Here is a 27,500-nt window from a genome sequence, read left to right as displayed (position 1 = left end):
AACTGGCAGAAAACTGAAAATGTCCAGCACCGTTTCGGCATTTAAAAAAAAAATAAGAACATTACAAACTACAGAATAATTTTATTTTTAATAAGCAAAAATCCATATATGAGAACTACTAAATATCTCTGCTATAGTCACAGATACTATTCAAGTTAGACATACATAGACAGATTGAAATCTATTAAATATTTAAAAAAAATCGATCAAATTCCCAGTGAAAGACTAGTCAGGAAATTACAATACATAAAGAGAGAGGAAAAAAAAGAAGGGAGGAAATTAACGCACCGAAAAAAAGTTTTATATTTGAAAGGAAAATTCAGGCGTCGTCCCGCAAGAAGTCATTATTTTTCTTGATAAAATTTTCTTTTAAATAAATGACGGGAGAGCCGAAATAAAATAAAGAGAATATTAGAATATGCTAAAATGATTTACAAAGTATATATACAAACAATAAACATCCAGGAGAAAACATTAACAGCGCCACATGAAGAATGTGAATCGTGAGCCAAAATATTGAAATCTTCGAACAGATAGACGGATCATAGACACACATTATACTGCTTAAAATATCCACAACTTAGATGAGCCCTTTATAAGTTTTACTGTCAATATTAGTGCTACAGATATCTGAAAACTTGCTTAAATCAGTTAACTTTGTAAAAAAAAATTCACTTTTAAAAGCATTTCATGAATTATAATTATGTCTAGTTCGAATTACTGCTGTCATTTTAATAAACCCCAAAAGGTATATAAAAATAATCAAAGTCTTACGAATCCTGTTACACTCCATAAAAAAATAAATAAAAGATTTAAAATTCTCATTTCAAGTCATATCAAAATCCAACTGCTACCAGAATTTAGTGGAGAATCTTCCTAAGCCAGTTACTAGAGAATTTATTAACTCGCCTTCCTATCCTTTCCAAGTAGCATTCATACACACAATGAGCACCACAGAACTTCATTAAACCTCATTTAGATATATAAAACCCACTATTACTACCAACTCACAGGGTACCCATTTTAAATCTCATTTAATAGTGTTTCTTAAATTCCCACCGCTGCCACCAAACTTCAGGACAACCCATTTATGATGATGCGGCCGGGAAAGAACTTCACTGGGAACGACCGGTTCTACGGGTTCTGCGTCGACCTCCTGCACGAGATCTCTCTTCTCTCGGGGTTTGACTACATTATAGAGATGTCTCCTGAAGGAGTGTATGGAGTCCAGAACCCCATCACTGGAGAATGGAACGGCATTGTCAAGCAACTCATGTCTGGGGTAAAGTGACGGACAATCAGCGAATGTATTGTAGAATAATTTCCAACACAACTCTAAACCCGAATATTGTGCTACCGACAACAGAGAAGAAAAGACACAGGTTGCAGAACACGCTTTTGTTAGGACAACATTTTGTTCTGTTACAGCTTTAACAGAGCAAAACGTTTCATCAATAAAACACTTGTTCTACAAGATGTGGTTTTCCTTCCATCAGATGTTGATAAGCCAGATTGAAGGTGCACTCCTGCATAGTACTTTGCTATACACGTTTACTCTGAGTAGTTGTAGAGGATTTTATATCAAAATGTATAAGTAACAGAAATCCCAAGGATATACGACAGCTCTTTAGATTATGCGGCTCACTTCTGTTAACTGTAATACCCTTAATGTCCCTTGTAGATATGATACGGCTGTAAGTGCGAATGTAGTCCATAGATAGTTAACGTTTTCATCTGCGGTTGTTGACTGGTATCAGTTATAAAGCGTAGTTTTAGGTTGGTGTACGCGATTGTAGGCTAAACATTGCACTGTTAATAAAAAAAACACTTGCGCAATATGCAAATAATTTTAGACTACAACTTAATATATTGTTACTAAATGTTGTACTGCTGATGTTCAAGACATACCTCGCAGAACAAGAATTTGTTGGGACAACGTTTCGCTGTACACAAGGGCAAAACATTGACCCGATAAAAGTTTGTTCGGCATCTTATGTCACTGTGACCTTACCAATTTGTAAAAAAAATGTTTATGTCAATAAATTATGGCATAATACCTGCAGACAGTACTCGCAAGAGAAGCAAGACCTGTCGCCAGAACTTTATAGATCTGGTAGTAGTGGTTGTGGGTCTAGTGGTTGTGGTTGTTGTAGTGGTGGTGGGTCTGGTAGTAGTGGTTGTGGGTCTGGCAGTAGTTGTGGTAGTGGTTTAATTGATTTTAAACTCGCCAGTTTTAAGTTTTTTGTTTATTTTATATCGTTGCTATTGTGTTGTTACACGAAGAGCTGTTCTTGTTGTTGTTGTTATTATTAATGTTTCATATGTGACACCACGAATTTTTAATTTGAAAAGAGATTTAAAAATAATTTGAATACAAGTTCTCCCCCCCCAAAAAAAAAAAACATAAAAGGCAGCGTCACAACACCAAGCATAGTAATATAATCCAAAAATAGAATATATATGCTCAGGGACCGTGGATATAAACCCTCCTTTTATTGCCACTAATTTTTACAACTACAAAACCTACCTTCTACAAACGAAGCCATTGAAACAATAGCTTTTATTATATTAAATTCGAGCTTAACGTCATTTAAGATCATCCCTTTGATCCTCAGTGTTCAGTAAGCACAATTTAACTCAGCTTTATAAGTTTTGCGAGGGAGACATATCCTTACGATGGTCATTTTCTACAGGTATATACTTCCTTGATGCTGGTGAGGGGCTCTTGATCTAGGGAATTGTATCTGTGCTCCGGTTCCCTGAACTGAGCCTGAATACTTTCCAATCCCCCCCCCCTACGTGCGCTGTATAATCCTACTGGTTTAGCGCTACACCATGACTAATAATAATGCAGGTATACACAGATAGACCTATTATTTTTAATGTTGTCCTCAAATCATTTCCTACGAGATGTGGGTATATATAATTTAACCATATATATATATATATATATATATATATATATATATATATATATATATATATATATATATATATATATATATATATATATATATATATATATATATATATATATATATATATATGCAAAACAACCACTGTGAAAGAGTAATGAAATTCCAAGCGCTTTGGTGACTACTCACATTGTCATAGTTCCTCGACAATGTGAGTAGTCACCAAAGCGCTTAGAATTTCACTACTCTTTCACAGTGGTTGTTTTGCATTTTTTAAAATCAACTGTTTGCTGTGATCTTATTGCATATATAAATATATATATATATATATATATATATATATATATATATATATATATATATATATATATATATATATATATATATATATATATATATATATATATATATATATGCTTATACATATATATATTCTTTGTTTGTTAGCCTATATGCTATAGAAGGTAATCTTCTTTGTAGTAACCTGTGTAATTCAAGAGTATTGACTCGATTTAATTCCTGCCGGCGGTACAAAATCATTTGGATTCCAAGACAAATAAACAATCAACTGGATTAGCGAAGTGGAAACAATGGAATTTCATGCCTGTGTGTAGACTAATGACTGAATCGATTAACGAGAGTGAGTATTTATGAGTCGAGTGATGGGTGAGTCGTAAGAGTTTGAAAACGTCAAATAAATCATTTAATGTGAGCATCTGATCATTCGTCTCGGGAAATTAATTCACGCTAGTAATTCTATTTCAGAGATGCACTTCCATCTGTTGCTTAGAAAAATGGTCCAGAACGAGCGGCTTCAAATGGCATTTTAAGAGGACATTTGTAAAATTGACTTTCATCAAAATTTAATGGGAAGTCTCCGTGATAAAGATACGAGGAAACTTCTAAATTAATCGTTTGATGGCAGTGCCTGATTAGAATGGTATAAGTTTAGTGAAAGCATAATGGAGTAATTCCATCATGCAAATTCTCAATTATGTTATGTTTTTAATGTATGTTAATATTATATTCTGTTATCATCCATATTATATCACAAGAATACTCAGCCTTGCCAAAAATTCTCTCTCCAGATTTATTCATTTACATTTATATTTTCTATTAACGGAGATATTTTTCGAATAATCAAAGAAGGTACAGCAGTATATACACTGTGCACGGAGATGGGTATATATCTAGTCCTCTGTATATATACTAAATATTTGTTTTTATTCCTTTCAAGGGATTAAATTGTTCGTTGTAGGTTATGCACGTACAGTAGATAGGCTTTACCTGGAGGGTATCCCGGCGATCAACGTCCCCGCGGTACGGTAGATAGGCTTTACCTGGAGGGTATCCCGGAGATCAACGACCCCGTGGTACAGTAGATAGGCTTTACCTGGAGGGTATCCCGGCGATCAACGTCCCCGCGGTACGGTAGATAGGCATTACCTGGAGGGTATCCCGGAGATCAACGTCCCCGCGGTACAGTAGATAGGCTTTACCTGGAGGATGTCCCGGAGATCAACGACCCCGTGGTACAGTAGATAGGCATTACCTGGAGGGTATCCAGGACATCAACGTCCCCGCGGCCAGGTCCGCGACCAAGTTTAAAAAATTATGATAAAATTAGTTTCTGTCAGCATATAAAATACGAGGCCGAGAGTTACTTACACATTTCCCAGTGAGGACTTGTAATAATGACTTATTTTATGAACTTATTTTATGGTTTGCAATGGTGCTTTGTTGGTGGAATGTATGAAGCTGGTCCAAAGGTGCTCGTGTTGTTGTATTATAGGAGGCAATATAAAGGGGCTAATAATCGTGTAGCTGTTTAATGGTTATGGTTAATGAAGAGAACTGCTGAATTGTTGAGCCATTTCTTCCACCAGATTCCTTTTGTGTGTGTGTGTGTGTGTGTGTGTGTGTGTGTGTGTGTGTGTGTGTGTGTGTGTGTGTGTGTGTGTGTGTGTGTGTGTGTGTGTGAGTGTGTGTTTGTGTGTGTGTGTGTACTCACCTAGTTGTGGTTGCAGGAGTCGATTCACAGCTCCTTGCCCTGCCTCTTCACTGGCCGCTACTCGGTCACTCTTTCCGTTCCATGAGCTTTATCATACCTCTTCTTAAAGTTGTATATGGATCCTGCCTCCACTACATCACTACCCAGACTGTTCCACTCCCTGACAACTCTGTGACTGAAGAAATACTTCCGAACATCCCTATGGTTCATCTGAGTCTTCAACTGTGACCCCTTGTTGCTGTGTCCCATCTCTGGAACCTCCTGTCTGTCCACCATGTCGGTTCCATTTAGTATTTTATATGTCGTTATCATATCCTCCCTATCTCTCCTGTCTTCCAGTGTCATCAAGTCAATTTCTCTTAACCTCTCCTCGTAGGACATACCCTTTAGCTCCGGGACTAGTCTTGTTGCAAACTTATGCACTTTCTCTAGTTTCCTTACATACTTGGCTAGGTGAGGGTTCCAAACTGGCGCTGCATACTCCAATATGGGCCTAACGTACACAGTGTACAGGGTCCTGAATGACTCCTTATTTAGATGTCGGAATGGTGTTCTTAGGTTTGCCAGGCGCCCGTATGCTGCAGCAGTTATTTGGTTGATGTGCGCCTCAGGAGAAGTGCCCTTCCCCAATCTTCATGCCTTTGCACTTGGTGGGGTTGAACTCCAGGAGCCAGTTGCTGGACAAGGCCTGCAGCCTGTCCAGGTCCCTCTGTAGTTCTGCCTGTGTGTGTGTGTGTGTGTGTGTGTGTGTGTGTGTGTACTCACGTAATTGTACTCACCTAATTGTGGTTGCAGGAGTAAGACTCAGCTCTTGGCCCCACCTCTTCACTGATCGCTACTAGGTCCTCTCTCTCTGCTCCCTGAGCTTTGTCATAAGTCGTCTTAAACCTATGTATGGTTCCTGCCTCCACTACATCCCTTGCTATACTATTCCGCTTCCTGACAACTCTATGACTGAAGAAATACTTCCTAAAATTCCTGTGACTCGTCTGAGTCTTCAGCTTCCAATTGTGACCCCTCTCTGGAACATCCTGTCTCTGTCCACCTTGTCTATTCCATGCAGTATTTTGTATGTCGTTATCATGTCTTCCGTGACCGTCCTGTCCTCCAGTGTGTGTGTGTGTGTGTGTGTGTGTGTGTGTACTCACCTATTTGTACTCACCTATTTGTGGTTGCAGGGGTCGAGTCACAGCTCCTGGCCCCGCCTCTTCGCTGATTGCTACTAGGTCCTCTCTCTCCCTGCCCCATGAGCTCTATCATACCTCGCCTTAAAACTATGTATGGTTCCTGCCTCCACCACATCACTTTCTAGGCTATTCCATGGCCTGACTACTCTATGACTGAAGAAATACTTCCTAACATCCCTTTGATTCATCTGAGTCTTCAACTTCCAATTGTGACCTCTTGTGTCTGTGTCCCATCTCTGGAACATCCCGTCTTTGTCCACCTCGTCTATTCCGCGCAGTATTTTATATGTCGTTATCATGTCTCCCCTGACCCTCCTGGCCTCCAGTGTCGTCAGGCCGATTTCCCTCAACCTTTCTTCATAGGACAATCCCCGTAGCTCTGGGACTAGTCTTGTTGCAAACCTTTGCACTTTCTCTAATTTCTTGACGTGCTTGACTAGGTGTGGATTCCAAACTGGTGCTGCATACTCCAGTATGGGCCTGACGTAGATGGTGTACAGAGTCTTAAACGAATCCTTACTGAGGTATCGGAACGCTATCCGTAGGTTTGCCAGGCGCCCGTATGCTGCAGCAGTTATCTGATTGATGTGCGCCTCAGGAGATATGCTCGGTGTTATACTCACCCCCAGATCTTTTTCCTTTAGTGAGGTTTGCAGTCTTTGGCCATCTAAACTATATTGTGTCTGCGGTCTTCTTTGCCCTTCCCCAATCTTCATGACTTTGCATTTGGCAGGGTTAAATTCAAGGAGCCAGTTGCTGGACCAGGCTTGTAGCCTGTCCAGATCTCTTTGTAGTCCTGCCTGATCCTCGTCCGATTCGATTCTTCTCATTAACTTCACATCGTCTGCAAACAAGGACACTTCTGAGTCTATCCCTTCCGTTGTGTGTGTGTGTGTGTGTGTGTGTGTGTGTGTGTGTGTGTGTGTGTGTGTGTGTGTGTGTGTGTGTGTGTGCGCGCGCTTGCGTGAAACTTCACATCCTTCACCACCAAGTCTCCAACACCAGGATATGCCATCATCACACCTCCCCAACTACATCCCCCACACCACCTCAACACACCATTCATCACAACTCGAGTCATTTCCTCAAAATCATTTCCCCACATGAACTCTCATCATAATCACACATTGTTCCAGTATTTTCATTTTTATTTCCAGCACTACGAGCCTCGTCTCTTCTTCACTGGCCATTCATTCATCCGTGACTTTCTATTCCTTAAACTCTGCCTCGAAAACGACCTTATTCAAGTATAATTTGAACTATTAAATGTTTCAGTCACAGTACGATCAGACAAAGATTTCCCCGTTTCGGTAATGCCCAGCTTTTTCTGCCTCAATGCCCATAAAAAAATTATAGTTCAGAATGCGGTATAAGTTTCTACGGCAGTTACCGCATGAAAAGTAATATTCCAGTTTTCTTCAAGTTACCGCATAAAAAGTAATATTCCAGTTTTCTTCAAGTTACCGCATAAAAAGTAATATTCCAGTTTTCTTCAAGTTACCGCATGAAAAGTAATATTCCAGTTTTCTTCAAGTTACCGCATGAAAAGTAATATTCCAGTTTTCTTCAAGTTACCGCATAAAAAGTAATATTCCAATTTTCTTCAAGTTACCGCATAAAAAGTAATATTCCAGTTTTCTTCAAGTTACCGCATGGAAAGTAATATTCCAGTTTTCTTCAAGTTACCGCATGGAAAGTAATATTCCAGTTTTCTTCAAGTTACCGCATAAAAAGTAATATTCCAGTTTTCTTCAAGTTACCGCATGGAAAGTAATATTCCAGTTTTCTTCAAGTTACCGCATAAAAAGTAATATTCCAGTTTTCTTCAAGTTACCGCATGGAAAGTAATATTCCAGTTTTCTTCAAGTTACCGCATAAAAAGTAATATTCCAGTTTTCTTCAAGTTACCGCATGGAAAGTAATATTCCAGTTTTCTTCAAGTTACCGCATGAAAAGTAATATTCCAGTTTTCTTCAAGTTACCGCATGGAAAGTAATATTCCAGTTTTCTTCAAGTTACCGCATGAAAAGTAATATTCCAATTTTCTTCAAGTTACTGCATGGAAAGTAATATTCCAGTTTTCTTCAAGTTACCGCATGAAAAGTAATATTCCAATTTTCTTCAAGTTACCGCATGGAAAGTAATATTCCAGTTTTCTTCAAGTTACCGCATGGAAAGTAATATTCCAGTTTTCTTCAAGTTACCGTATGGAAAGTAATATTCCAGTTTTCTTCAAGTTACCGCATAAAAAGTAATATTCCAGTTTTCTTCAACAAAAATAGCTGACTGGAAAATACATTAACTCATAACAAATTCGAACCTTCCACTAATTAACAATAACTTTTTAACGTTAATTCTAATCAGATAATAAAAAAAACTTTCTCTTGTTATGGTACAGACATCAGTATCCTGAAACACACCAACACTGAGCCTGAAGTTGTTGAGAAGTTACATAATAACAACATTAAAAGGTTTGAAGCCTATCGGATGTGACATTCGCAAATTTTTGGATGAAAACCTGAATTAAAATTTTTTAAAATTTCTTCAATAAAACTGGCAAATTGCCACTTATATAATTATAAGCCTTTCTCTAAGTAAGATACCCAACATGTCAGGTTACAAGCCAATCACAAGAGTCATTCTCCAGTTATTGTAAAGAAACAAAATTGTTAAATAAAACTGGCAAATTATATACAACCCAGAATTAATGTTAAGCCTCTATTAAAAAAAAATGTTATTCCTGACAGTTTCGAAACAACCGCAATATGCGTTTTTCAGTTATTTCTCTGAATCCAGGAATTTCAAGTTTATTAACTATGCTAGTCAACTAGCAAAGTTGAACCTATCAGACGAGACATCATCTGACTGTGAAAATACCATTCAGTTTCGGAAATAAAACTGGTAAATTGGACCCCTACACACTTCAATAACTGTCCCAATCTTTCAAGAAGGATATACTAGAGTTGAAAGTTTCAAGCCGATCTGAAGAGACTGTCTCCAGTTATTGCATGAAAATAAAATCAGTTAGAAAATATGTTAGAAAATTTACAAATTGGCATCTAGAAAGTCTAAACTTATTAGATGCCGTCCTCTGAATAAGCTACATCAACCATTAATGATTGATGCTATTCAGAAGAGGCATTTGCTAGTTATTTTAAGGAATAATAGTACACCATTTTAACAATAAATGGCACACTGGTACCTACAGTCTCAGGTAACACTCTCAACTTTCCCCTTGATCTGATGCACCAGTGTTTGAAGTCTGAAACTAATCAGCAGAGGCTTCCTCAAATTATCACATAAAAATCAAAATCGGAAATAGTTTATATCAAACAAACCACGGGTAGGAGTCGAACTCGTGGCGGGGGAGTCATAAAACTCCAGGCCAGCGCGTAAGCCACTGAGCCAGCTGGCTACAATAAGATTCATCCAATTAGGTTTGTTTGCAATCGTGTCATTACGATTTCGTGGCTCTTACATATGTCAGTAGTTGCTTGAGCTTTTCCCTAGTTCCATCACACAAGTGTTGGAAATTTGAAACCAGTCGGATTAGGCGTTTTCAAATTATGAACAAAAACCTATGCAAAAAAAAATCATAATAGTAGTAATAATAATAATAAGAAGAAGAAGAAAAAGAAGAAGAAGAAGAAGAAGGAGGAGGAGGAGGAGGAGGAGGAGGAGGAGGAGGAGGAGAGATGTTGATATGTTAAAGATTTTTGACTGTAGTGTAGGCGCGCCTCTGGCAAGACAGTGATGGATTGAGTGATGATGAAAGTGTTTCTTCTTTTTCCGGTCACTCTGCCTCGGTGGGAAACTGCCGATGTGTTAATAAAAAAAAATGAAAAAATCAGCAAATATACAACCGCGAACCACAAAAGCCATCATTCAACCACAACAAACAGTCAACCAAATGTAACAATCATCCAACACTCAGACGTAATCAACGTTCACCCGCAACCAACAATCAGTGATTGAAATTAAGTCATTCATTAAATAGAATCAACCACAATTAACCAACAATTCGCTACAAGTATTTCATCAATAAACAATCCTTCAGTATACAATAAAAAACAATAAACCACGCAAACAATAATAAACAAATAAAAACAACAACAGTAATAATAAAAAAACAACAATAATCAAATAACTACAACAACAATATTCAACAAATAACAACCATAACGACAACTACAACCACAAAAACCACAACAACAACCAACTTCCGCTTGTACTTAATCTGCGCAATTCCAGTAACAAAATTAATTAAAAATTTGCTTTTAATCAGAAAATACGAAGAAAAATGCACCAAATCAATCAACTAATGCTTCGTTAGTTAAGTATTATCTCCACCAACATAAAATAAAGTGACGGAAATGTTTCCCTAAAACGCCCATATTTCGACCTTAGTCTTTTTCTCACTTGACAAAAATTCATCTCCTTCCCTTCGTGCACTGTCACTGTAAAACTTACCTTCTTTTCATCTGGAGTAAAGTCACTCGGGACACTAAATATGCGCGTTCTATTCGAATACAACTGAGAGAACACGAACACATTCGTTAGTCACTTCTTTTGCACTAGTCATCAAATTTCGCATTGCTAAATATTAGTATAAGTATTTCCGTAACACCTTAATCACAGTCAAAATTACTTTCGCCTCCTCGGATCTTTTGTTGTTCCTCTATAAGGGCTACGACAGCTTGCTCTGTGCTGTATGTATCACGCAAGAGTACTGTTGACCAGGTTAGTAAGGTTCGTCAGGAAACTGGACAAGTGTTTCCTGACGCGGGTCTTAGCCATATGACGACCCGCCGTTGGAGCTTTAGGACATCCGACCGAGGCCTTCCGCTGGCTGATCAGTCCACCACTTCAAAAATTATTACCATTTATAGTGTTGATCAGTCTTGCTACGAAACTCTCGACGAACCTTCTGCCATCTATATGTAAGTTAATTTTGACAGCGTATAAACTATTTGTGCTCCTATGTGTTGATAAGTCCACTTTCAATGAATGCAAATAAGACATATGCAGCACTTGAGACCCTATATTGCGGAGACATTTTGCTAACTAGTGGTTTTATCAGTATAGAGAATACCATCCCCACCGCCTCCACCATTTCCGGTCTCTGTATAGGACTAATATAGCCAATGGCTGTCAAAACATCTTAAAAAAAAAAAAAAGATTCCCAAGTGTCTTAATCAAACCTAACTTGACATACCTCACACATTACTCTGCACAGAAGAAATCCCACACAATTCATTAGATCAAATTGCAAATTGGCACCTACCTAGCGCAATACCAGTTTTCTGATCAGAAAAGGTTGCGTCAAATTGTCGCACGAAAACATATATCATATTTAGACCTAAGAAAGTGGCAAAATGACACCCTTACGTCAGTAACTCTCCAAGCCGTCTTCCAGATATAGTAAAATATACCAATAATAATGTCTCTTCAATAAAATGCAGTAAATCGCATATTGTTTCTTAATCACATGAGCGATGAATATTTGGAACCGATCATTTATTTCTGGGAACACCGAATGGTTCAGGTTGTCATACAGTTTTATACTTGCTGCTCCATACATTTTTTATTATAGTTCTTGTAAATGGTTGAAGGCGGAGGCGTTTATGTTGAGTCTGAGGAATGGAAGGTAATCAGGTTTTAGCAGAAGACACGTGTGTTTCGCAGGCATCAGGTTACATCAATCTGACGAGTATTTTCTTATAGTCTTCCTGCGTTGGTGTTGACTGCATCCTTACCTTACGTCCGTCTCCCCCGCTGCTTGGTACATCCCTTCGTTAAATCTCTCCCTCTTCGGTACATCCCTTCATCAAACCCTTCCTGGTACATCCCTAATCCAACCTCTTTTGGAACCTTCCCTTATCCACCCATTCCAGGTACATCTTCCATCCAACCTCCCCTCATAGGCCTTTCCTGGCACATCTCCCATACATTTTTTCCTGGTACATCCCTCATCCATCCCGCTCATGGTACCCTCCCTAATCCATCTTTCCCTGGTACCTCCCATTATCCATCCTCCCCTGGTACATCCCTCATCAAATTTAAACAGTGTGCGTGGAGATACCAGTGCTCTACGGAATTACGATGTGTCCCGCCTGGTAGGGCACACTGGTATTGAATATTGTACTGAGCCTTGGGAGCCGTGCTGCCTGTCCATCATGTTATTTCACTTGTTATCGCGATCGTACCTGGCGCGATCACTCTCTAATCTCAGACATATTATCATAGCTACACTTAAACTCCTGTTTGTAATTAACGTCCACTATTTCTTCACCTGATATTAGGGAAAATAAAAGAAGTCAGCTGACGGAGTGAAAACCTACAAGACTCGAATTAGAAGACCCTGGGGTAAGAATAACGCCGAGCATATCGCTAAAGGAGCGTATAAATTTAACAGTATTGGCGGGGATGCTCAATAAAAACTTTTTTTTCGTCGTAGCCTCGAGAATGAGTAATAAAACTATGTGATCTGTAAACTTTTCCTCTTTGTAAATACTTTTGCCTCCGAAATTAAGACAAACGTATGTAAATGATACAAGTTTGGACATCTGATACTTATGGACAGAAATCCGCAGCTGTGTAAGAGTTTGGTTGTCAGTTCTGACTGGAAGATATGGCGTATTGCAGACATGTATGAAGACAAAGACACATGTTGCGGAAGAAGCTTTTATTGAGATAACACTTTTTCAGTGTAAAACTTTATCAAGTTCTGTATCAAAGACGTGATAAAAGTCTACAATGCTTCGCTTTTTGTAGATCTTTACCAGGGTCTGATGAAGTCTAGAGAGAGAGCAAGACGTTGTTTGTTCTGAAATCTGTTTTTTCCTTCGTCTATTTTCTGTTCGTTGTTACCTTTTTCTGTTTAGAACTTGAAGACTGATTCATCCTTCCTGGAATGGATGCTTCTCGAGATGAAAATAAAATACTTGATCATGGACGATAAAGCTGATTATTTTTATTTGTCAAACCTCTGTGGTTATTTAGCTATCAACTTCATTAATTTAATGGGTGTGGCGTATTTTTAATGCTGTTATTATTTCGTCTCCAACATGTTGGATGGTAAAGCTTATTTCCTTCAGGAACTATTCTTCCCTCCCCTCAGGAATTACTCTTCCCTCCCTTCAGGAACTATTCTTCCTTCCTCTCACACCCTGACCACCAACTCACAGACACTCTCATCACCCCCGAAACTCTCACCAACCACCCACACCATCACCACCTGAAATGAAATCTCTTCTTACCACTCCTCCAACGAAATTCCCTCTCTGCACTTCTCCATCCCCTCACCAGCAGTTCTCCACTCGTATTCAACCTTCCTCACCACCACCACCAGGAGACGCCTTACGTGATGCTAAAGAAGGATGAGGCAACCTTAGAGGGCAACGATCGCTACAAGGGATTCTGTGTTGACATGCTGGAACATATCGCCACCATGATCGGCTTCCAGTACAAGATCCAGGTTTCTCCCTCCCGAACCTACGGGATCCAGGACCCTGTCACGGGAGAGTGGAACGGCATCGTTCGTGAGCTGCAGGATAACGTGAGGATCTGGTTACGATGTGGCACTCGAGCATGAGTCTTGTGAATTCGTCTTATTTATTTTTATCATGATATCGCGCCGTGGTAACAGTGGATGAAGCATGAAGTGCATGTAATTTTTTTTAAGAATATAGAAAGTAGATCGATCTCTGAATTATAATGTTTTTTCATTGTTTAATCGTTATTGTTGCATTTAACGTTATTTATGTCATAATAAAGACAGGCATTTATTGCACGAAAATACTTGTATGTTATGTTGCTTCATGTTAATATGTAACCAATTTTCACTGTTGCAAGTTGTGATGCGTATTCTATGTGTTGCAGCCAAGTAAAATGCACGTTGCAGATTTTTTTATTCTATAGTTTTTACCTGTGAGCAAATCATGATTTCACTGCATATCTCTCAAATATTTCCCAGTATTTCTCTCTGGTGGCTATCAAATATTATTCAGGATTAGTGGCATGCGGCAGAGCTTCTGACAGATGTAATGTTCATAGAACTTAGCTGAAGAATTCAAGAATTCAGGCCATCGTAGCTAGTTTTGGGGAGACTGAAAATGTTGAGAAGATGTACACGACCTTTTCTAATGAGTTGCTATTCATACAAGAAATTGGAGTTATCCTCCCGTATACTTGGATTAAACCTGATTACAGGTTTAGTCCTCAGGTGCTGTATAAACCATACGGGCTTTACGCTTCCCCATGAAAATAATATTAATATGGATTCATGTTAAGTAAATGCAGTTCAATCAAAGGAAGGAGAGGGCAGAATCAATTTCTTGGATCAAGAGCATTTCACCGGCATCATGGAACCTCGTTCGAAGAGCCCTTAACATTTTCATTCCTAAAAAACTAGATACATTTCCCCTCTTACTTCTAATTCATATTTACCTACGTCTGATTTCATCCATTTCTATGTCATTGATTTACTAAAATGGCTAATGTAATTATAGCAGACCTTAAGGAAGGATAGGTTGTCATAAAATTGCAGGAGCATTAGATAAAGAAGAGTTGTCACCATCGTGTGCCAAAACTATGGGGATGTTTTAAAAGAGTATACCATAAATTTATAATTTTGGAGCATGAGGACTACGAGCCCTCTGTTCCTGTAACTACAAATAGTTAATTACACACACGGAAACAAGCAGGTATAACTAAATCAAATGATTAGTGTATTCACACACACACGCACACACACACACACACACACACACACACACTATATGGTTTTTTAAGAGAAGATTGGTTTGGGAAGAAGTGGCTAAGAATCAACGCGATTCGACTTAAGGTAAGCAGGTCGGCCATGAGCCGAAACAGGACCCCACAGGCATAGCTTGGTAAGTACGTTATCAGTATCACATACACGAAAAGTCCTATGGACAAGTAGTTAATTCTTGGTGAGGAGAGTGAGCAATGGGAGACGCCAGAGAGTTGATCATCCAAAAGGAATCTCACACTTTGACACAACAGTGTACTGTTGACTTTAATAAACAAAAGTCACAGGTGCAGAGCAAACATTTGTTGTGAGAGACGTTCACTCTTCATAGAGCTTTATCAGCTCTGTGTTGGTCAAGCTCTGCACAGGGCCAGACGCAGTCACAAGAGAAGCTGCTTTTTTCCCCATCTCTTTTCCTCACTACGGCTGCATTATGTGACAGTCATGGTATGATCTCGGGTGACGTATGATAGAGGAAGACATTATTTACAACTCTCTGTCAATAAGGAGTTCCAGGAGGACTGCGTCTCTGTGTTATTACCGAATACCAGAAGTGTCACTGTCGCATGATTCAATTTCTCGGGAAGTTCTGCTGGCAGTAGTGAGACAGACACACTATCAGAACTTCCGCCCTCTTTATTTAATAGTATAATTCATCTTTACTGCTCAGACCTACCCATCTTTATTACTCTTTCCTGCACAACTTCAACACTCAACCCCATCCATCTTTACTAATCAGTACAGAACATCTTATTAACTACTCATTACAGTATATCTTTACTAGTCAACCCCACACATCTTTACTACACAATACAGAATATTTACTACACATCCCTGTACTGGCAGTGACAATCTGGTATATATATGAAGAATTTTTGGTATTACTTACTGTTGCAGCACCAACTTTGCTGCAGTGCCTACAATGCTGCAGCAACAACACTGCTGTAGTGCCTACAATGCTGCAGCAACAACACTGCTGTAGTGCCTACAATGCTGCAGCAACAACACTGCTGTAGTGCCTACAATGCTGCAGCAACAACACTGCTGTAGTGCCTACAATGCTGCAGCAACAACACTGCTGTAGTGCCTACAATGCTGCAGCAACAACACTGCTGTAGTGCCAACAATGCTGCAGCACCAACAATCCTGTAGTGCCTACAATGCTGCAGCAACAACACTGCTGTAGTGCCTACAATGCTGCAGCAACAACACTGCTGTAGTGCCTACAATGCTGCAGCAACAACACTGCTGTAGTGCCAACAATGCTGCAGCACCAACAATCCTGTAGTGCCTACAATGCTGCAGCAACAACACTGCTGTAGTGCCAACAATGCTGCAGCAACAACACTGCTGTAGTGCCTACAATGCTGCAGCAACAACACTGCTGTAGTGCCTACAATGCTGCAGCAACAACACTGCTGTAGTGCCAACAATGCTGCAGCAACAACACTGCTGTAGTGCCTACAATGCTGCAGCACGAACAGTGTTGCAGTTCCCACAATGCTGCAGCACGAACAATGCTGCAGTACCTACAACGAAACAGCACCAATACTGTTGCAGTGCTTAAAGTTCTGCAGTACTAACACTGCTGCAGTGCCTACAATGTTGCAGCACCAATACTGCAACAGTGCCTACAGTGCTGCAGCACCAACACTGCTGCAGTGCTTACAGTGCTGCAGTATCAACACTGCTGCAGTATCAACACTGCTGCAGTACCATCACTGTTGCAATGTAAACACTGTTGTATTACCTTCAGTGCTGCAGTGCCAACAATGCAGCAGTACCTACAATGCTGCAGTACCAGCACTGCTGCAGTACCAACATTGCTGCAGTACAAACATTGCTGTACTGCAGCACCAACACTGCTGCAGTGCTTACAGTGCTGCAGTATCAACACTGCTGCAGTACCATCACTGTTGCAATATAAACACTGTTGTATTACCTTCAGTGCTGCAGTGCCAACAATGCAGCAGTACCTACAATGCTGCAGTACCAGCACTGCTGCAGTACCAACATTGCTGCAGTACAAACATTGCTGTAGTACCAACAATACTGCAGAATCAACAATGCTGCAGTACCAACATTATCACCCAACTAAGAGAGGTGGTTGGAGAGATTTCCTGCATCTCCCAGATATAAAGCACCAGCAATGCGCGAGGAGCACAATGATCATTTTGGCTTCACTGAGTCCCCAGGAAGTAAGTATCAACGTCTGACGGAGCATAATGGTCTTCCAGGTCACCTATATACCGAAGAAGAAAGCGACATCAATGTCTGAAGGAGAATATTGGTTCTCCTGTTCTCCTACATCCCAGGTAGTAAGCGCCATTAACGTCTGAAGAGCAAATTGGTCTTCATGGTTGCCTACTTTCCCAGGAAGCAAACGCTGTTAACGTCTAAAGAAAGTTTGATCTTTCGAACATCTAAAAGCCTGGTCGCTGATCAATCAGGCTATTGGTAACTCAACAAAGGTCCTCCTTTTCTGCGCCCCTCAAGAAAGGGAGCATCATACAGGAGAGTTTTGAAAAAGCATACGTGAAGTCTAAACTCCGGTAGACATTCAGCGCAAGGTAATGTGGAGGTTCGATCCTCCGTTCTCTTTCATGAACATCTAACAGCACTCTGCTCCTGGTGGATCCTCTGAACATCCGCTGGGTAAACGGCCAGCCGTACAGCACGAAGGATAATGGGAGGGACGCCATGCAAATGAGGCACTCAGTGCCAGCTTCCAGTGGGACAGTCATCAAAGTCGTTTATGTGATTTGGCGAAGCTTCAAGCAGCAAGACGGCCAGTGATGTGTGACATGTGTGTCTGCAGGAGAGAGTGCACCTCCTCGGCTTCCACTCCACCGTGACACACACAACTTAAGGACCTCCTCGTCGGCTTCCACTCCACCGTGACACACACAACTTAAGGACCTCCTCCTCGGCTTCCACTCCGCCGTAACACACACAGCTTAAGGTCTTCCTCCTTGGCTTCTTCTCCACCGGAAAGCACAGTTTAAAGATCTCCTCCTTGGCTTCCACTCCACCTAGATACACAATTTAAAGACCTTCTCTTTGGCTTCCTCCGAGAGACGTTTTAAAGACCTCCTTGGCTTGCACTCTACCAAGATACATATAGTTTAAAGACCTCCTCCTTGGTTTCCACTCCACCGGGACACAGTTTAAAAACCTCCTCCTTGGCATCCACTCCACCGGGAAACACATACGTGGAGTAAATAAGACCGGATGATCACTACCAAAGGTCTAATTACCTGTGCTTAAGAACGTCCTCCACATACCATCGAAACTAGAGTGGCAAGTGTCCAGCTGGAGCATAGCCCTTCCTGACTAAGATTTAATATTCCAATGGTCCAAGTCGGACCGAAACGTCGTCATAAGTTCCTTTCTCCCATGTGCGGGTTATTTGTGTATGTATCCTTCACATATTGTTCACAAAGTGTGACTGGCCTTGTCTGGAGGCGAGTGAGGGGGATACAGACCCGTCTTTCACGGGAGTTCGGGAAGGCGTTGTGGTCTCACGTACTGAGAACTGACGGGAAGTCTTACCCTGGGCTCACATGCCTGGAAGAAAACATGATTCCCACAAGCATTCATGGGAAAACTTGGTCTCACGAGTCCCAAAAGGACCAGAAATCTCGACACAACATTACAAAATGCATATTCGTTTTATGATCTCAATTTTACATTCACCCAATTGCTCACTCTCGCTCTCTCTCTCTCTCTCTCTCTCTCTCTCTCTCTCTCTCTCTCTCTCTCTCTCTCTCTCTCTCTCTCTCTCTCTCTCTCTCTCTCTCTCTTATGCTAGTAAAGGGATCTTTAAACATTGATTTGGAGGTGCCCTCTTCTTCCTAATTCCATGTAATTCTTCCAAGCACTGAATGATCCCAATGGATCATGCATCAATAATAACAACTACAAAAACAATAACGATAATAATAATAATAATAATAATAATAATAATAATAATAATAATAATAATAATAATAATAATAATAATAATAATATTGATAATAATAATAGTAACAAAAGCAACAATAATACTAGTAAAAATAGCAACAATAACATTAATAATAACAACAAAAATAATAATAACAAAAACAATAACAACAACAACAACAACAACAACAACAACAACAGCAACAGCAACAGCAATAATAATAATAATAATAATAATAATTGTAGATGAATGGTTCAGAGAACCGACATGTTGATAAATTAGACACATGTACAACTCTTGGGTATCTTTATTGAGGAAACGTTTCGCCACACAGTGGCTTCATCAGTCCATACAAAGGAGAATCTTGAAGAACAGGAGGAGAATGAGGTAATCAGTCCCTCAACCTTGAGTCGATGTGTTCAGTCCATCAATCTTGAATAGAATACGGCATATGTGCGGAGAAGTAGCTTATAAACCGTATGGCAGGAGAGGTGCAGCAGTCATAGGTGGTGTCACATTTGTCCAATGTGGAAGTAGGTCGTGCCCAAGGGTTAGGCAAGTGAAGAATTCCCAAGTATTAAGATCCCAAGAAGTTGCAGTGTCTGACAGGTTTGTAGATGAATGGTTCTTCAAGATTTTCCTTTGTATGGACTGATGAAGCCACTGTGTGGCGAAACGTTTGCTTAGTATAGATGCCCAAGAGTTGCACATGTGTCTAATTTACCAATAATAATAATAATAATAATAATAATAATAATAGTAATAATAATAACAGCAATAATAATAATAACAGCAATAATAATAATAATAATAATAATAATAACAGCAATAATAATAATAATAATAATAATAATAATAATAATAATAATAAATTTTATTTTCCAGTAGATTCATTCTCATCTTTGCCCCTTTAAAAAAATCATAAAATATTGTTTTTTTCACCACAATATATAATAACAAATTTCTCCTCCCCCCAAAAATAATTATTCCCCCTCCCCCCAAAAAAGAACTGATTAAATTTTACTGGTCCACTCTATACAAAACCAATTTCGTCTAATTTTGACCTAGTCTAAAAAAAGTTTTAATCCAGGATAAATGTTGCCTTTCCTTTCTTCCTCCATCTTTTTCCCTCCCTCTTTCCTTCTCTACTGCCTCCCTCCCTCCCTCTCTCTCTCTCTTCTTCCCCTCTCTTTGTTCCTCTCTCTCTCTCTTCACTTCTTTCTTCCATCATCCTCCCTCCCTTCCTCCTTACACCCTTCCTCTCTTATTATCCTGTCTTTTCCTCCCTAGTTTTCTTCCTCTGCCACCATCCCTCACACCATCCCTCACACCATCCCTCACACCATCCCTCACACCATCCCTCACACCATCCCTCACACCATCCCTCACACCATCCCTCACACCATCCCTCACACCATCCCTCACACAATCCCTCACACCATCCCTCACACCATCCCTCACACCATCCCTCACACCATTCCTCACACCATCCCTCACACCATCCCTCACACCATCCCTCACACCATCCCTCACACCATCCCTCACACCATCCCTTACACCATCCCTTACACCATCCCTCACACCATCCCTCACACCATCCCTTACACCATCCCTTACACCATCCCTCACACCATCCCTCACACCATCCCTCACACCATCCCTCACACCATCCCTCACACCATCCCTCACACCATCCCTTACACCATCCCTTACACCATCCCTCCGACCATCCCTCACACCATCCCTCACAGCATCCCTCACACCATCCCTCACACCATCCCTCACACCATCCCTCACACCATCCTTCAAGCCATCCCTCACACCATCCCTCACACCATCCCTCACACCATCCCTCACACCATCCCTCACACCTTCCCTCACACCATTCCTCACACCATCCCTCACACCATTCCTCACACCATCCCTCACACCATCCCTCACACCATCCCTCCGACCATCCCTCACACCATCCCTCACAGCATCCCTCACACCATCCCTCACACCATCCCTCACACCATCCCTCACACCATCCCTCACACCATCCCTCACACCATCCCTCACACCATCCCTCACACCATCCCTCACACCTTCCCTCACACCATACCTCACACCATCCCTCACACCATCCCTCACACCATCCCTCCGACCATCCCTCACACCATCCCTCACAGCATCCCTCACACCATCCCTCACACCATCCCTCACACCTTCCCTCACACCATCCCTCACACCATTCCTCACACCATCCCTCACACCATCCCTCACACCATCCTTCAAGCCATCCCTCACACCATCCCTCACACCATCCCTCACACCATCCCTCACACCATCCCTCACACCATCCCTCACACCATACCTCACCCCATCCCTCACACCATCCCTCACACCATCCCTCCCACCATCCCTCACACCATCCCTCACACCATCCCTCACACCATCCCTCACACCATCCCTCACACCTTCCCTCACACCATCCCTCACACCATCCCTCACACCATCCCTCACACCATCCCTCACACCATCCTTCAAGCCATCCCTCACACCATCCCTCACACCATCCCTCACACCATCCCTCACACCATCCCTCACACCATCCCTCACACCTTCCCTCACACCATCCCTCACACCATCCCTCACACCATCCCTCACACCATCCCTCACACCATCCTTCAAGCCATCCCTCACACCATCCCTCACACCATCCCTCCCACCATCCCTCACACCATCCCTCACACCATCCCTCACACCATCCTTCAAGCCATCCCTCACACGTTCCCTCACACCATCCCTCACACCATCCCTCACACCATCCCTCACACCATCCCTCACACCATCCTTCAAGCCATCCCTCACACCATCCCTCACACCATCCCTCACACCATCCCTCACACCATCCCTCACACCATCCCTCACACCATCCCTCACACCATCCCTCACACCATCCCTCACACCATCCCTCACACCATCCCTCACACCATCCCTCACACCATCCCTCACACCATCCTTCAAGCCATCCCTCACACCATCCCTCACACCATCCCTCACACCATCCCTCACACCATCCCTCACACCATCCCTCACACCTTCCCTCACACTAACACTTTTTCCTTTTCCTTTCTCTCGTTCTCCTTTCCTTCCTCTACATATTTTGTCTATTTTTATCATCTTATTTCAAACCTGCAGTGCAGCATGAAAGAGTGAATAGTAGGGAGAGAGCCTTCTGCTATGCTAGCTGTCCTGCCATGGTATCCTTCTGGTATAATATCTGTCCTTGTACAACACTATCTCTTCCTATGTTATCTATCCTTCTATACTATCCTTTTGATATACTTTTTATCCTACTTCTGTACTACCTATCATTTTCCTATACTATCTAACCTGCTATACGATATATCTGATTTTCTGTTATACCATTTATCCTTCTGTTATACCATTATTCCTTTCATTATACCATTTATCCCTCTACCATTTATCCTTTTGTTGTATCATTTATGCTTCTATTAAACAATTTCTCCATCCGTTATACCATTTATCCTTCTGTTATACCATTTATCCTTCTTACTTTCTCTTGTTCCAATTTATCATTCTGCTTTATTATTTCTCGTTCTATTGCCCTATATACCTTTCTGATATACGATATATCCCACTGCTATAGTATCCTTGCCTCAACTGTCTTAAAGGAGATATACTGGTAGGTAAGCTGTGGTCAGGCCTATGTACTCACAGGTACTTACATGACTCAAGAAATCGTAATGACACGATTGCATGTTCTCTTCTTTACTCTAATGTCTTGTACTCCCCTGTACTTTGCATCAATAAGTGCTAATCAAGGTTTACTTTCTTTCTCTCACAGAAAGCTGATCTGGCCATTGGTTCCATGACTATCAACTATGCCAGAGAGAACGTCATCGATTTTACCAAGCCTTTTATGAACGTAGGGATCAGTATATTGTTCAAGGTGGGTAACAGACGTTCACTTTCAGCACCGGACATTAAAGTTGTTCAAAGAGGCAAGTGGTCGCATTTAACACCTAACGTCAGTGAAATTTTCAAGGTTAATTAACCAAAGTCCAATACTAAATATATATATATATATATATATATATATATATATATATATATATATATATATATATATATATATATATATATATATATATATATATATATATATATATATATATATATGTATATATATGTCGTGCCGAATATGTAAAACTGGTCAATTAGCAAGAACTCATTTAAAATTAAGTCCTTTCTAAAGTGTTCACTTATACGTTTAAAGATATATTTTTTTCATTAATGTTAATGTAAAAATTTTTAATTTTGCACCAAAATAATCTTAGAAAACTTACCTAACCTTATTATAACAAGAACAATTTATTTTAGCCTAACCCAGCTAAATATATTTTAGATTTGTTTACAATAATTTAATACTAAGCAAACACAGTGAAATATACTTTTTTCGTTAGGCTCAGAATGATTTTGGCGAAATTATTGCATACACAAATTTTCACTTGTCCTATATGGCAAGATGAGCGTTGCTATTTAAGCCAAGATCGCAAATTCTGCCTATTCGGCACGACACACACAAACACACACACAGATTTATATATATATATATATATATATATATATATATATATATATATATATATATATATATATATATATATATATATATATATATATATGTCGTGCCGAATATGTAAAACTGGTCAATTAGCAAGAACTCATTTAAAATTAAGTCCTTTCTAAAATTTTCTCTTATACGTTTGAAGATATATTTTTTTCATTAATGTTGATGTAAAAAATTTTAATTTTGCACCAAAAAGAACTTAGAAAACTTACCTAACCTTATTATAATAAGAACAATTTATTTTAGCCTAACCCAACTAAATATATTTTAGATTTGTTTACAATAATTTAATACTAAACAAACACAGTGAAATATATTTTTTTCGTTAGGTTCAGAATGATTTTGGCGAAATTATTGCATACACAAATTTTCACTTGTCCTATATGGCAAGATGAGCGTTGCTATTTAAGCCAAGATCGCAAGTTCTGCCTATTCGGCACGACACACACACACACACACACACACACACACACACACGAAGACCAGGCAGAAATACAAAGGGATCTGGACAGGCTGCAGACCTGGTCCAGCAACTGGCTCCTGGAGTTCAATCCCACCAAGTGCAAAGTCATGAGGATTGGGGAAGGGCAAAGAAGACCGCAGATGGAGTACAATCTAGGGGGTCAGAGACTACAAACATCACTCAAGGAAAAAGATCTTGGAGTGAGTATAACACCAGGTACATCTCCTGAAGCGCACATCAACCAAATAACTGCTGCAGCATATGGGCGCCTGGCAAACCTCAGAACAGCATTCCGACATCTTAATAAGGAATCGTTCAGGACCCTGTACACCGTGTACGTTAGGCCCATATTGGAGTATGCGGCACCAGTTTGGAACCCACACCTAGCCAAGCATGTAAAGAAACTAGAGAAAGTGCAAAGGTTTGCAACAAGACTAGTCCCGGAGCTAAGAGGTATGTCCTATGAGGAGAGGTTAAGGGAAATCAACCTGACGACACTGGAGGACAGGAGAGATAGGGGGGATATGATAACGACTTACAAAATACTGAGAGGAATTGACAAGGTGGACAAAGACAGGATGTTCCAGAGACTGGACACAGTAACAAGGGGACACAGTTGGAAGTTGAAGACACAAATGAATCATAGGGATGTTAGGAGGTATTTCTTCAGCCACAGAGTAGTCAGGAAGTGGAATAGTTTGGGAAGCGATGTAGTGGAGTCAGGATCCATACATAGCTTTGAGCAGAGGTACGATAAAGCTCATGGTTCAGGGAGAGTGACCTAGTAGCGACCAGTGAAGAGGCGGGGCCAGGAGCTTGGACTCGACCCCTGCAACCTCAACTAGGTGAGTACAACTAGGTGAGTACACACACTCACACACACACACACACACACACACACACACACACATATATATATATATATATATATAATATATATATATATATATATATATATATATATATATATATATATATATATCTACTTGCCATACTCCGTAGTGGAAGGGGGTGGAGCTGCCAGCCACAGGGAGACCCAGAAGATCCGCAAATATGAAGACCTTCCCCCTTGCTATAACTTCATCCCAATAGGGTCGGAGACCCTTGGAGCATGGGGAAAGTGTGCTCTAAAGTTCCTAATAGAGCTGGGTGAAAAGCTCATCATAGAAACCAAGGACCACAGGGCGACCAGCTTCCTCTTTCAGAGACTCAGGTTTGCAATCCAGAGAGGAAATGCCTGCAGCATTCTGGGCACGCGGCCCACCGCCGGGGAGCTGGACGAAGTATTCGAGATGTAGCTCTGAGTCACCTATTTTGTTTTACTTTCTATCGTATTTTTGTGAATGTATTTTGTCAATGTATTTTGTCTTTAAATAATATATACATAAAATATAGGGGGTGGTAGGAGAAAATTTTCAAACAGCTTCAGGGAGAACCTTGAGTTTTCCCTGAAGCAAGTTTATTCTTTTCTCTGAGGATGAGGGTCCCTAGGACAGTTCTAGAGGTGGTACCTCCCTATATATATATATATATATATATATATATATATATATATATATATATATATTTGTGTGTGTGTGTGTGTGTGTGTGTGTGTGTGTGTGTGTGTGTGTGTGTGTGTGTGTGTGTGTGTGTGTGTGTGTGTGTGTATGTATGTGTGTGTGTGTGTGTGTGTGACAACAATTAACCATTTCACTTCTTAATTATTTCGAATATAAATAATGTAAAGAAACATACAAGATATTTCCATTACATTTAATAAAATTATATATGTCGGTTTAGTTGGATTACATTGTTATGTTTTGTTTTAAAAAGCCTTAATTAACCATGGTGGATCATTCAAGACAAGGATGGGTGGTGCAGGCTCGACCCTCCGTCCGCTTAACACGGGGCGGATACTCCGCTCTGCCTAATAGTAATGTTAGGAATTTATTTCTCTGAGAAAATTACCTTTATTCCTAAAAGAAATATTTTGAATATGAAAGAAAAAAAAAGCCATTTAATTGAGGTAGATACTTAAGAAGTAGTTTAAGAGGAAGATAAAGAAGAGGGAGAGGAAGTAAGGTAAAAAAAAAGAGGAGAAGAAGAATGAGACGAAGAAAAGAAAACGAAGGAGAATAAGATGAGTAAAAATAAGTTGAAGAATAAACAAGATGAAAATGAAAAATAAGACGAACAAGAAAATATGTAGTTATTTATCTCTGTATCTGCTGTTTTTTTTTTCTGTTTATCGTATTTTTCTAATATTTGTATAAGAGTTTTCTTCCTTCTTCTCCTTTCTTGCTTTTGCCATTTCCCTCTTCCTAACCTTCTTCCCTTATCGCATCTTCCTTCTTAACCATGATCCTCCTCTTTCTCCACGTCTTTTCTCACCTCTTACTCCCATTCTCCTCTTCCTCCCGTCCTTCACCCCTTCATTTATCCTCTTCCAACTATTCCCTCCTATCCTCCTCCTCCTAACTCTTCTTACTCCTTCATCTCCTTTTCCTCTTCTCCTTTTATCCTTTCCCTTTCATCTTCCTTCCCGTTGCCTGTGACACTAGCAACAGTAAGTGTCGTACCGTCAAACACAAGCCACAGACAGTCACGGCAAACATTGTTTTAGAACCTCCTGGTTTGTTTGTTTGTGGCTTTCTGCCATGTTGTGAGGGGAGGGAGGAACCAGGGACAAGCCCATTCTTACGTTACCTCTGTTTTATTGCCACCGTTCTCTCTTTTCTATTGTCTTTCTTTTTCCATTATTCTCGTTTTATCCTTCCTCTCCGTGTCTTTGTCTGTCTGTCTGTCTGTCTGTCTGTCTGTCTGTCTGTCTGTTTGTCTGTCTGTTTGTCTCTATCTCTCTCCCCTTTAGATAAATTCTTCCTTCGTCTCTCTGTTCCTCCTTCCTTCCACCCATCCTTCTTTCAGTTCCTCCCTCATCATCTCTTTCAATTCTGACTTTCTTCTTTACATTTCCTCAACTATCTCTCTCCTACCAATAGATGGTTCCTGGGGGTCATCGCCCCCGTGGCCACGTACTAAGCCTCGCAGGTGATGTCATGATCAATCAGGCTATTAGCTTTAGCACAACAGCAGTCCAGCGTTAACATCATTCCTCGCTTCAAGAATAAAAGTCATAGTATAAGCGCTTTAACAGTTCTTAAAAAAAAAAACACGTTTCGGAAGGGAAAATTTAGACGACGCTAAACTGATAATGGTTTAGGATGAATCGAAACGTTGGCTTAATTTTTCTCCTCCAAATTGTCAATTGTTTGTAAATTCTCTATGGAAGACAGTGAATAATTATCACTCGTATGTTTTGCATTATTAAACTCTACATTGTTCCTTCATTTATTTCACGTGGAAAAAAATAAACCCGTGTGAGCCATTCAGGGCAAGAAGTACTGAAGAGCGATCATTCGTCCGTTAATAGCAAGATATACGGACTCTCCTATGATTATGAACGTGTCAAGGACCAACGAGCCACCACACACGTACCCTCTACAATATTCTCATCCATTTTCTAGTATTATTATAGGGAATTGGAAGCACAGTCCCTGAGATCTGATTTATTAGCCTCTCATTCCCAA

At 40.3% G+C, this 27,500-nt stretch overlaps 1 protein-coding gene across 1 annotated transcript in view; it reads left to right on the top strand.

Moving 5' to 3' along the window:
* LOC128691647 (glutamate receptor ionotropic, kainate 2) overlaps positions 1–27,500 on the top strand; it is a gene marked incomplete in the record, with an annotated part of 245,304 nt that overhangs the window by 187,028 nt on the left and 30,776 nt on the right. The window contains 2 exon segments of the mRNA XM_070088820.1: positions 13,465–13,671; positions 22,683–22,787. Coding sequence (XP_069944921.1) covers positions 13,465–13,671; positions 22,683–22,787 — 312 coding nt within the window.

Source organism: Cherax quadricarinatus, chromosome 26 (assembly GCF_038502225.1).
Source record: "Cherax quadricarinatus isolate ZL_2023a chromosome 26, ASM3850222v1, whole genome shotgun sequence".
Lineage (NCBI taxonomy): Eukaryota > Metazoa > Arthropoda > Malacostraca > Decapoda > Parastacidae > Cherax > Cherax quadricarinatus.
Note: the sequence above shows the minus strand (reverse complement) of the source record. Positions and strands in the feature narration are given on the sequence as shown.